Source organism: Serinus canaria, chromosome 12 (assembly GCF_022539315.1).
Source record: "Serinus canaria isolate serCan28SL12 chromosome 12, serCan2020, whole genome shotgun sequence".
In the NCBI taxonomy this organism is placed as follows: domain Eukaryota; kingdom Metazoa; phylum Chordata; class Aves; order Passeriformes; family Fringillidae; genus Serinus; species Serinus canaria.
The window spans coordinates 13,033,837-13,047,610 of NC_066326.1; the positions used below are offsets into that span (position 1 = coordinate 13,033,837).

The 13,774-nt window shown below is 38.1% G+C and overlaps 1 protein-coding gene across 1 annotated transcript in view; it reads right to left on the reverse strand.

Moving 5' to 3' along the window:
• CACNA2D3 (calcium voltage-gated channel auxiliary subunit alpha2delta 3) overlaps window positions 1-13,774 on the reverse strand; it is a 378,074-nt gene that overhangs the window by 27,111 nt on the left and 337,189 nt on the right. Inside the window, exons 30-32 of the mRNA XM_009091048.4 lie at window positions 12,525-12,587; window positions 9,936-10,006; window positions 1,372-1,447 (exon numbers count right to left, since the gene is read on the reverse strand). Coding sequence (XP_009089296.1) covers window positions 1,372-1,447; window positions 9,936-10,006; window positions 12,525-12,587 — 210 coding nt within the window. The remainder of the gene's footprint in view (window positions 1-1,371; window positions 1,448-9,935; window positions 10,007-12,524; window positions 12,588-13,774) is intronic.

Here is a 13,774-nt window from a genome sequence, read left to right on the forward strand (position 1 = left end):
ACTCTGTTCATCTTTCATACTGAGGATCACCAAAACTCTCTGGGGGTTTAAAAAGCTTGACTAACTTTAAATAAAAAAAATCCTTGACATGTCTCAGTGTATCCCATAACAGATACAGGGCTTTTTTCCTGCATATCCTGGACAAAATTTGGACTAATAAAAAAAAAAACCCTTTTGGATTAGAGCCCACTTTTTAAAGGATAATGCCTCAGCTCTACATGCTGAATGCTTAGGCAAACTGAACTGAAGTCCCAAGTCTTTGGATAGAAGGTTTTTGTTAAGAGCTGTAATATATTTTAAGATATTTCATGCAAATGTGTTTCACAGCAGCCTGTTCTATTTCACTAATAGTTTAGGTCTTAGTGCAGTCTAGGATTTATGATGGGAAGTCTTTTTTAGGGTTCAGACTTAAGTGGATAACAAACTGATAAATGCCATGAGTCCAGGCATATGAAAAACAGAATAATGTAAATACCTAAATGAAAACATCCCCTGATGTACAAAATTATTAAAGGGTGTTTTTTTCATTTTTTTTCTAGTTAGATGTGTATTTAAAAATAAATACTATCAGATAACTTTTCCAGACTGGAAAAATCGCCAGTGTTTTGCTGCTGTTCTCTTTACTTAAGAATTTTATCGTGCTATTACTTCATCTATTTGTGAAAACAGCTCCTTTTTAATATGCAAAACCTCTAACATCTGATCAGTTCTGATAGATTATTACAGCAATCAGTAAAATGGATGCATGGTCACAAAGTGTCCTAGGGGTATTACCCTGATAGAGGATTTAGCAATAAGGAAGTGTTGCCTTGGCAAGACCCAGGCTGTCTCTAATCAAGCCTAGCAGAGACAGGGTTTGTACTCAAAATGCAACATGAGGGTTTAAATGCATAGAAATTTTACTTTAAAACACATGTCTAAATACTAGGAAAATGAAATTGTTAAAATCACTGACTTGCATGCCTTGTCAATGAACCATTCCTTTTGTATAAAAAAAACCAAAAACAACTCAAGTTTTAATTTGAATTACATGTTTACATACAGAAAAGTCATATGTGATTCCAGTCCCCCAGACAAAACACAATCTATTGCCAAATTTACAAATTCCTAAGAAGGCAAATTCATCCAGTGCAAAGAACTTCCTGACAGAACCTCAGAAATGGTGGCCCAGCATTAAAATGATTGAACTCGAAAAACCAGAACACTTTGCTTTAGTTTATAATGAACCACTCTTTGTGTGCTCTGGGATAAACATGAGGAGCTGTAAGCATTCCAAATCAAAATAACAGTCTTACAATGGCCATGAGATGTTTGCAGCAATTTTCTTTGATGGTGGCATGGAAAGATGCTCATGAGAGATGCTGTACTTACGTCCAGTAAGCTATGGGCACTGTCGCTACTCTCTTTGTTTGTCCTACACATGGCCTGGTAGTCATAAAGAGTAATTCTACAGGGAAGAACAGAAAACTGCTTGACTAAAAGAAGAAAACACAGTGGAATTAAAATGATGAAATGGAACATTCTGCTCACAAAGTGGACAGGAAAATAAAAATTGTAACAGCTGAGGGAGGAAAGAAGGGATGGGATCATTAAAATACAGGTTGTATGGAACGGTGTAAGAAATGCTGTGAAAATTTTGTAAGGATTTTAGCAGACTACAGGACAAAGCAAAAGCATAACTGGGAGGAACCAGGGGAGATATGCAGAGAATGTAACACGCAATGGCATAAACAATGTGGGGAGGAGGAGAATACACATCCAACACAATGCTTAAACAATTGGTTCTGGACTAAGATCAGCACATTTAGCCCCAGAAAGTGAAAGAGCCTATGCATTTGAGAGGCTTCTCACAACAGACCACTCAAACTTCAGTCAAAGCAGAAATGCTCTTCTACAGTCCCAGCATCACAGTGCACAACTGCTTTGAACATGGCATTGCTTCTGAAGGAGACAGAGGTGGAATTTCAGTGCATTGACAGTACAGATACTTGAAGCAGGATGGGTTTACCTTTGCTTCTTTTCATGAAGGCAAAATATTCCAGGTACCTGCTGTAATCAACTTATTAGAAGCCTCCTCAGATGCATAGTAAACAGGGAAATTTACTTATGCTTGCAATCCTACTCATCATTGAAACACTTCAGAGATCTAAATGTAAAATCCAGAACTCAGAGCTAGCACATGGAATTATTGTGGTTATTTCTCTAAATCTGTCTGTCCAGAGAACAATCAATTAACTTTTTTCATCCACATAAACAAAACATTTAAAATCTGTATCAGATGTAAAGAATCTTTAACTGATAATTTGCAATAAGTGTAAATATATAGAACTCACTATTGTTATTTGGAACATTTCCATTTGACTTGTGCATCATCAGAAGGACAAGAGAACACAATTGGACAGATAATGGTTAATAGAGGTATGAGATGGGACTAAAATGTTTTGCAATGTGTGCCTTGCTTCAAAGTGGAGAGGAAAGAGAAGCACACAAATTCAACTACAGAGAGGATGTCCCAGAAGCTGCCAAAACCAGGTCATGAAATGCGTTCAGCATCACCATGAGGTATCCTGCACTGCATGCCATGAAACCTTGCAAGCTGTACCAATAAAATGTTGCATTCCATTGTGGTGGAGAGTATATTTTATTTTCCTGATCTAATTTTGTGACAGCAATCATCACTAAAAGCTTCTTTATCGTGTCTATATTTTCCTTCTGGCTTACAGACAAAATCTCTAATATATTGGATGTCGCAGCTTCAACTAAACATTTAGCACACAGTCATACTGCTTACATCACTGGGTTTCTCTTTTGCTGAGAACAGCAATGCCTAGGAAGCCATTGCTGTGTGGACTGGCAGAGAGAGGCAGATGGGAGACAAAACATAACTAGAGACCTAAACATGGTGTGAGTCCAACACTGACCATCCTTGGCAGCATCCCGCCCACGGCCAGATCCGCGCACCCAGATCTGCCAAGACAAACAGAGCAGTACACGGTGTAAGCTGTGCTGCCTCTGTGGCATGCAGAAATACACCACTTCCCCTAGCTTTTCCCTTCCTTCTTCTGCATCCTTTAGCCCTGCTCAGGATCCAGCCCCTGGAAAAGAATTTCTAGAGCTCAGCCTTTCCAGCCTTATCCGCTATTTCATTGCTTGGGATCCAAGCACGGTGGTGGTGTGTGTGCACCTAGGCCACCCAGTGATGGAGGCAAGGGATTAATGCATACAAAAGGGCACTTTAGAGGTGTTCATGTGCCCTGCCCAGAGTATCAAGAAATTCCATATGGATTTCCATATGGATGAAAGAGTCCCATCTTGCTTCATTTATTACCTAGCCTTGGAAGAGGAATACATGGTTTTGCCTCTATTAATTGCAAATGTTTTTCCAATACATATATTCAGCTTGGTGACTGTTCCGTGTTTGAAAGTGTAATCAATGTCTCAACTTTCAGTTTCACACAGCAGAACTTCATGGTCAATCACTGGACTTCATTATTCTGCTAAGCAGTGTTAATCAACTACTATTATAAATATATAATATAATATATATAGATATCATATATATATAGATATATATATTATATAACATAACATATATATACATATATATATACATATATATGCACTGTTATACCATACTATACTACATATAGAATATATATACTACTGTAATGTCATGTGAAAGATCTATTATAATTTGAACTTAATTTTTGATATTGATAAAAGCCTTTCCCCCCTCAGTATTTGAACTTGGATTACATTTCTTATGTAATCATTGCATTCTGATAGAGTGAATAGTTTCTTTAAATGCTCAAAGATAAAAACATATTAAAAGACTGAAATATGTACTCCCAAAAATAACCAGAAATATAATTAATACTAAATCCCAACATGCTAGGTTATATTTAATGTAGATTGTCTTATGCTATTGCAGGGAGTATTCAGCAATCTAAGATTGCACTATGATTAAGGGAAAGAAAAACAATAAATAAATGTACTTAAAACACTCTTCATTTAACAAGGAAAAATTAATAAATTTTAGAGTGATGGCAGAAGGAAAGAGTGTTAATGAACAACCTCAAAATCACATGGATCACTACAGAACTTGGAAAGGTTTGATATCATCTGTGGATGATTTTGGTTTTAGTTAGATGAGTTCAGTTTGAGCAAATATATTTGAATCTTCAAGTGTGAAGGTTCTGCTTTAGGAAAAATGAGAAATCAGATAATGTATCCAGGTTTAAAAAAGGAAAAACAAACAAACAACAAAAACAACAAAAGGACCAAATGCTTAGAAAGTTGCATAGTTTTCTGAACAAAAGTCTGTAATGAGTTTTTGGTTTAAAACAATGCATTGCTATTTCAGTAACTTTTAAAGTGGACTGTTCTACTCCTAGCTCAAAGTTTGTATAGGTGATTCGAACAATTATAGCACGGGATGTGAAAAATATAACAGTGAAAGCATTACTGCAAAATGTTCTTAAAAAGATCTGGAAACAAAAAAGAATTTTGTAACACACTTCAAAGAGCAGTGCATGAAACTGAAAACCATCTTGAAATCTGAACAGTGCAACACACTGAACCAGCTCCTGATTCTCTGTCACTATGGATGGTATTACATGGGTTCCAAGGCATTCACTATTTCAAATCCAGTTGTTTTGTTTTTATTATAAATGCAATAGGAAAGCAAAAGCCTTCCAGCCCTATTCCTTATAAAAGGCAGGAGAGCATTTGCACTCTAAGCAGTTGCCCAAGATGCTGCAGTGTTCCTGTGCTCAGGTGTCATTTCCAGGGTGTTGTTTTACTGCTAAAGTCTTCCTGAAATTTTAGAAAATAGACTTTCTTCTCACTCAGAAAGACTTAACCCAGTGTTGCAGAAGGCTTCCAGAGCACCCTTTCTGAAAGGACTGTTTTTCAGCTTTAACTGTTTGCAGCTGACCACGTTGTGTCCAACTGATCATAGTGAGGGAACACAACTTCCTAAGCCCATCTGTGTGCCCAAATCCATGCTCTGTATCACAGCACCTCCCAGGGGAGCTCTGCTCTTGCCACAGAGGACATTCCTGAGACTTTCTGACGCCACCACACTGTCAGCTTCCACACCTGAAGTCCACAGAGCAATTGTACTCAGCGTCAGCTATTTAGCACAACCAAAATGTGCATTGTCAGTTTATGTAATTTCAGCAGCCAAACACATCTTACTGAAAACCCTTTTATTGGCAATTTCCTGATACAGTAAATTCCACTCTCCTACTTTGCAATGTACTTACAATTGAGTATGAATCTGGTTCAAGCACATTAAACTTCCAAGACCTACCAGCAGCACAGGAAATATTGGCAGATGCACTTTCTATTGCTTTCAGCCAGGTTTTCATCACACCCATGGATTTCTACTTGGTAGTATAAAATACCACCAATAACAATTGTAGCAGCTGAAAGGTCTTCAATGCATAAAATTTCAAATGTTTTGTCAGCAGTTCAAGGTTTGGTGGGTTTCAAATAATGTGTAGGAATAATAAGCTTTTTACCATGGAAGTGAACATCCACTCTATAGGAAAAGAAAAAATGCTTTAAAGAGCTGAACAAAGGAAGCCAATAATACAGAAGTCCTAATTATTGACCCTATGCTTTAATCAGTAGTCTGTGGAAAAATTAGTGATGACTATAGCTAGAGTGTGGTGGAAAAATGTTCATAACTCAGACCTAAGATGTGCAGCCTGTCTGGCATTCCCACAAGGAAGGGAAAGAGGGACAGTGCTGAATGGTGTGAAAAGCAAAGCAGTTTGTAAGTCCAGAGAGGCTCCTGTGGGGAGACAGCAGGACACTGAAAGAAACCCCAGACTGTTGCTGCTCTGGCTCTCACACCTGCACTGACATTCTTAGTGTCCAGAAGCTGCCAGGGTAATACCTTGCACCAAAATCAATGGAAATAAAACCACTAAATTACAGCATTTTGATAAAACAAACTTGTCATCACGTATCTTTGTTTTTATTGCTCAGCTATTCCCAACTGCCAATGTTCTCAAGGAATGACATGTATAAAAACTGCAACTCAGCCTGTATTTACAGAATATGGAATGAGAACTCACATTTGTGTAACAAATATGCCTGTGTTTCTCCTTAAGTGTATAAACTGATTCTGTATATGAATACACTGCATTAAAAGTAATATTTACAGAGACATAATGTTGAACAATGCCTAAAACTCAGATTAAAGACATTAATATCAGATATCACAGGAATTAAATATGAGCAGAAAACATACCCCCCAGAAATGTGGGAGTTTCAGTGTGCAGGTACCAGATGCACATTTAGCAAATGCTGAAATAAAAAGTAAACCTTGTTGCTAATGACAATTTGTCCAATGCCAAGTACAACAACTGCAATTTGGAATGTTCCTGCAGTCTACCTCTGATCTTCTCCAAAGCATACATGTAGTATTTGCCCAGTTAATAGGCAGCTAAATCCATGACAGTAAAAATTCACATGAAAATAAACAAATTTTAATAGTGTCAATTTAGCACAAAAACCCCTAAATTTAAGAATATCTTAATAAAATGCTTAAATATTAAATACTGGCCAAAAGAGAAAAATATTCTTCATTTGGAGGCTGTGCTGCATCAGTGAAAACTGTGTCCTATTGTTAAGAAACTAGTTACTGTTCTCATGATTTGGATTTAAGAATTTACTAAACTACTTTCCAGGAGAAGAACAAAGTTCTGAATTTCTTTTATTCTCATAACCTGGGGAAGAAACCACTTTCTAGGTTTTGCTTATAAAGCAAATCAAGGCAGATGAAAGTCTGCCTTTTGGTGCACGTGGAGAGCACAGGCCAAGGATCTGCACTACAAGAAAAATTGGGAAACAACAGAAGCTCTCAGAGCAACAAGGACTTGACAGACTGAGCCCTAGCTCCTGGGAAAGCTGCATTTCAGGGGTGTGCCACTTCAGTCCTACATCCTGACAGCCTGGTCAAATGCCAATATTGCCAAATACCAAAATTACAAAATTACTGAATGCCAAATACCAATGCATAGACTCTTCTATGTAAGAGGATGCCTGGTGGAAAGAGAACTGTAAGAGGAAATGATGCTGCTTCCATATTTTTCATACAGAATTGCTCAGTTTTCCTCCTACTGGAAAGGGTGAAAGTGTTTGGAAGTCAAGAGATGTTTCATTTTCTCTTAGAGGTTTATTATGCTTATTTCTTTAGGGATCTCATTGCTTTGATAGCCCTTAATTTTCCTGATGTTAGTGTTGGTTTTTAGATTTTCATGGTTTGAGCTGTTGAATTTTTTTCACTGTTTTTATATAAACAAAGTGCTGAGAAAAACATAAAGAAACTTTTCTACGTTATGTGAAGCAGATACTTTTCCATAAGCACATCCTAATTTATTTAATAATACATTTAAATCATATTTAAATTATTTAACTGTGTGCAATACTTAAGGTATAAGATAAACATAATTTTGCTAAATGAAATCATAGAGCATGTCACGTTGCTGTGCAGGCACTGATATAGTTTTTCTCCCTAATTATAAACCCCATAAACTAAGAAAATATACATACCTACATATGCACACATTATTCAAAAGAAGTACTGAGTTTAAAGAAATTGAGGAGGGAAGGAGGTATTTAAGTTCACTTTAAAAAATAAACAGCGAACATAAAAATTGAATTTCATCCTGCTGCAGGTTGAAAAGAAATACAGTCAGCAGCAAACAACCCCCTTTTGTTTAGCACTTCCATCTCAATCCCACTTCTATATCACTCCAAATTTACAGTAGTTGGGAGAGCAGACAAAGAGGTATTTCATTCCCTTTGAGGGTGCAGAGCCTGGAGGCTGGCAGGAATCACCAGGGGGGAGCACGCCCTGGCACTGCCACTCGGATCTCTGCACCCAAGGAAGAGGGGACTCCCACCCCATGGCTGCTGGAGCTGACAGCAAACTCTTCTGCAGGGCACAGCAGGCTCCACAGGACCTTCTAACCTCACCCCAAAGGGAGCACCACCACCTCAAGCAGGGCAGGGCAGTAAAATTCACCTGCTGGACTGTGCATGCCATGCAAGAAGCAAACTGCAGGGAAGGATGGCCCTGGGCATTTTCAGAAGGAAATGCAATGACAGAGCTCTCTCTCTGCTTTGCCCCCATGGTAAGAGCAGCAATGACAACATAATGTGTTCAAGGCCCACTTGGTGCTCCCAGGGAAATGCCACTGCTGACAGATCTTGCCACTGAACCAAGCATCCTTTTTATTTTCCTCTTTTTTCATATAAATAAATGCTGGAAAAGCAAAACACAATGCCCACCCAGACAAATTAATAATCTTACAAATATTGTAAATGCATCTGACTATTTTTAATGAGAACCAGCAGAGATTTCTTCTTCATATTCTTGCAATAATTTATTTAAAGGCCTCATCTAACACAGGTCAAAGACAGTTTGTTGGGGTTTTTTTGCTACTGCTATCTGCTGTAGGGGAAGTTGCTCACTTGCAATTACTCCACTTTGATTCTGTCCCATCTTTAACTGATTTGCAATGGTCAGTTTATCATGGTTGAATAATTGGCTCCTTGTGTTTACATTTTCCTTAGCATGCAGCTCAGTTGCACTGACCTTATGCTTTCATTATCACTAATAATGAAGTCCAAGAGCAGCAAAATCCTGACCAATGGTCCAGGGCAGAGATGCACCCACTGCATTTTAAAAGGAACTCTCAAGCTCTGCCTGTTTTCTCAATGGTGGTACCCATCACTGAGTAGAGGCTCTGTTGGAAATGCTTTGTTGGGCAGGACTAAACAAGCTGGGACAAGTTAAAACATTATCTTTGTCAAAAGCATAGTTTTACTGTATTTTGTCCTTTGCACTAAATAAAATGCTTCATCTCTTGTCCAAACAGATCTTTTCATTGCCAAATCCAGTCTATAAACAGTGGTATTACTTCACTTCCTTCTGCAGCATACCTTAAATATGTAGTGCTAAATGCAAAAAGTGTCACCACCCTCAGAAAACTAGGATTGGGGATGATTCCCTGAGTGCTGGATGCTCACATTTCAGGTCAGTCATTTACTGGGAGTGGTACTCAGCTGCCAGGCACAGACACAGCTGAAGGGAGCTGATTTACCAAGCAAGCCCACAAACCAGAGAGAGCTCTGTACACAACCTCACAGGTACTAACCAGGGAATGGATGGCAGCAGTGACATGTCTTTTTACCCATACTAGAAATGCACAGGAAAATAGAAAGGAAAAGTATAAAAGGAGTTTTCTTGTGCTGAAGAGAACAAAGGGGTACAGAACCACATGAACAATTCTTAGACCTCATGAAAGCCATGAAGACTCCAGTGGTGAGTTACAGGTTAAAGGGAAATTTTATTCCTAATTCCTCAGAGTGCATAATTTATTTCAAAGGACAACACATGAAATCACTGTTAGGTTTTAATGTCATCATGATAGTGAGACCAGGTCAAGTCACAGCCACGTTGAAAGGCAAGTTAGCATGTGAATGGAGATGGATTACTGGGAGAACACATTTTCCCTGCAATAGCAGGGCATTTTGCACTGTCTAGCTCAAGCAATCTCCAACATGTTACAGGTTAAAATGATAATGTGGCATAAATGTTTTGCTTTAGAGCTGTTTAAAACTGCTCAGTAGTGGATATGGTCCAATTCCTTTTCCACCTGAGCCCAGTGGGAAGAGGAAAAGGACACAGTTTCAGCACTGTAGTCAAATAAACCACTGTTTAATTAGAAACTTGCTCTAGGCTGACTCAAATACTCAATATTTGATGTGTATGGGATCAAATTACACTCAGGTTGTACAAAAAAAGATACAGGGGTCTAGATTAGAATCCAGCCACACTGCCACTCTTGGCTTTCTTCTACATGACTTTGATTTTTTTGCTAGAACATTTTGTGAGATAAAATGTTAATTCTTACCTCTTAAAAGAGCCCATTGTAAGTAACTTGTTCATCACAGCCCCTTCAACCTCCCCAAAAAAGTAACCAGTCTGTAAGGGGAAAACGTAAGGAATTACCAAAAGTGTAGATAAATGCAAAACAACACTGGATGCAGTTTAAACTGGCATATTCTAGGATCTGGCAAGAGTGGCTTTGACTGCTACATAGAGAGGTTTTCAGGACTGCTGCTTCATAAAACCTGAAGAGGACTTCCCAGTCAGGGCAAATTGTTGGGATTATATTATTATGCCTGAGCAGATGTGAGAGCTTAAACAATATATTGAGGTATATTATATAACATCCAATATCAAAAATAAAAGCCTTCCAAACCTAAAGCTTGTAAAGAAAAACACACTAATCTGATCACAAACTCTTGTGATTAAAATGTTACTCAAAAAAGATATAAATAGGTTGTGAGAGGATTTCATAAACAGTCATTAAAAAACATTGTTTATAATTCCTGTATGACCTGTTTAAAGAGCTGGAACAGTACATTTCATCAAAACTATAAATTTTAACTCCATTCAGAGTCATTTCATACTTAAAACCACTCAGCTTGATGAATTACTCATTTTGTCCCTATTCAGTACTTGTGGACTAATAAAAATAAATCTCTGTTGAGAAAACAAACATTGCTGTTATAAATTTGGTCAGCAAGATGGAAGTGACTCCGTCATCTGCAGCCATTCATGTGACAGTGGAAAATCTTGCAAGTACAGCACTTTTCTACCTTGGGAAGACCTGTTTTATTTTAGAGCCTCAGCTCCCAGGAGGATTGGATATTTCTCTTCATTGTTTAAAGGGAGAAATCCCACAATTTATGAGGGGGAAAGGGCACTACACTCTCAAATTGCATGGATTCCATAGGTTTTGTATGAACTAAACCCCAATTCCATTACAAGGAACTTAGCTGACCTCAAGTATGCACCTGGGAGTTCGCAGGCAGAAAAGTTACAGCTCTAGCTAAAAAAAGGCATTGCTCCACCTAAAAGGCAAGTATTGCCTTTTTTTTCTCCTTTCCTTTCCTCAGGGAACCTTGGAACATTTTCCAAAACATATGGGTATGTAAAGTCTCCTAGAAACACAAGGAACATGACTAAAAATACCAGCTTCAATAGCCCTGGCTGACTGATGAAGAAAGATTACCCTAACGATTGGAGAGGCAGGCAACGTCAAGAAACTCCAAACCATAAATGCCTCACAAAACCTTAGATAGCAATAAACCTGATTTGTCAAGTTGGGCACCAGTCTTATGAAGACATTTCAGTGACAGCTCTCTCCACAAAAGCTCTCTTTATAAATGCCAGTTCTCCCCCAAGAAGTTACTCTCAGGTTATAATTCTTTAATACACCAGGATTTAGTTGCAATTCAGAAGAATTACTCTGCCCCACAAACCTGATTCCTGGAGCAGTTCAGGTCATGTTTGGAAAGCTGATAGATAGAAAAACAGTGCTGAAGCAACCCCAGATAGGTCAGGAATTGGTAAAGCATCATCCCCCTTCTCTATCCACAACAGCCTGTATACACACTATATAAAATAGACATACACTAATGTAATCTTATTATAAATTTACATTGAGACTTCTCTGCTGCCCCTCTTTGACTTGGATACATTTTACTAAAAATTTCAATTTCCAGCCTACTTCTGGTGCAACAGTTGTCCAAACTATTCACAGGAATAGAAATGGCTTTTATCAGGTGAGTACCAAAAGAAAGATCTCTTCCTAATCACCACTGGCCACAGCCAGCTTTGAGCTGGCCAATCACTGGCACAAGTCACAGCTGTGCATCTGTAAATAGTAACAACATCTAAAAGGGAAATAGACAAACAGGTTTTCAGTCTATCCAGATCATTCCATCATGAGGGCATTTCTCAGGTCCTGCTCATCATAACAAACTTAATTCAGCTGTGGGCTAAGTAGGAGTGTGGCCATTCCTAGTCACAGTCCCAACACATAAAACAATTCAACTTCAAGCAATTCTGGCATGACTGGGGCACCATCCCAGCAGTTTTCAGGCAAAAGTTAATGAGAATGGTGATGGTTCCTTCATAAGGTTTGCAGGATTGAGCAAAGCAGTCTATGATTCTGTGATAATCATATTTCTTGTCCTCTCCATTGTGATGCTGAGTGCTTAATTTTAATCCTTCAGTGACTGTAATCCCCTTCAACAAACAAACTCCCATAGAGCCCATAGATCTGTAAAATCTCATTATCTTCAGTTAGAATGTAAAAGCTCTGTGTCCTCCCCCCCTCCCCAACCTTTCCATGTGACAAAAATGGCACAGGGACTTTTTTTTCTGGGAGTAAAAGCCTCTTACAGAAGACAGACACTTCTGCAGCGAGAAAGGTCTTTAAAGAGAACAATTATGTGTTTAAGAACAGACCCTGCGCCAATGGGAGAAAGAAACTGAGCTCCAGTGAGAATAAAGCTTACATTCTTTGTAGAAGGAATTCTTTTTTATGTTGCTAATTCCTTACCAGTTTCAGATGGTGGCCTACTAAAAAAAAAAGCAATTTTAGATTAAAATGTTACATGAGAAGACTCAAGGAAAATCTTACACTTACCTGCTGATAGTCTTCAGACACTAAAATAAATCCATTGTTATCTATTAGGTAACAGTTGATTGTCTGAAAAAGAATAAAATACTATTTTAACTTTTGATTTTAGGACACGGCAATAAGTTAATTATATACTTTACTTCTAAGACAATTCTAAATTGCTAAAACATTTAGGTTTTTAAAAGGTTTTACATAAATTCAAAATGAGTGTAGTCCTGGTTATGGGATATTATCCAATTTAATTTGTATGCTTTTTTTCATGCAAAACTAAACAAAGATGTGTACAGAATGAGAGGATATAATATAATTACAAACAAACATAAAAACCAAAATTTTGTGGTTTCATAATCCCTTCTTAAAAGTTTTCCTCATAGCAAAGTTTGCAAAGGCAGAGAATTTCAGGGTTCCTGATGGCTTCTCATGTACTTGGAGGAAAACATCAGCACAATGTCATTACCCTAACGATGTATTAATGAAAACAGTGTCAGCCTGCAGAACCAACAGGGGACCAGGCAGTATTTTTAATTTGTTCATTGGGGGATGGGACCAGAAACTTCTGTAAAAGAGGCCCCACAGGTCTCCTAAAGCTTTTCAAATTGTATTTTTAATTGGGAACTGGGTTTAGAGGCAGGACTGTTAGCTTTTGGTAGGTCAGACGTCTGAACTGTATAAAACAAGGCAAAGCCAAATCAGAGCTTCACTCCACACACACATGCACCATTTTAACCTCACAGAATTACTTGCTACAGGCAAAATTTTAATTACTGCACGTCAGAGTTTAAACATGAGGTTTAACTCAAACCCTGAAACCTTGATTTAACTCAGTTTCTCCTCAGGAGTGCCAAATGACTATCTCAGTGTTAAATCTTTATTGTTTTTCTATTGTTGGTCTAAATCAGCAACATTTTTATCTTTGCTTATTGAAATTTCCACTACATTTGTATAAAAGGAAAAAATAAGCAGAATGGCTTTCAATACAGGAATCCTCCTGGCTTTGTTTTTTATTCAAAACCTTCCCTGCAGCAAATGGGCTGTACAGAAATATGACAAAATATGCTTTCTGCTACACTCTGCACATCCAGCAAGATCTCTGTGTGGTTTCAGGGAGGAAAGCAGCCCCGTGCAGTTGTAGCTGTGCAAGATGTGAAAATGCAGTCTGATGTTTCCAGAGATGCTCAGATGTGCCTGATTCTCATTCTGGCCACATAGTATTACTGTCCTGTGGGGCCAAAGAGGAGAAACTTGCAGAAATGCTG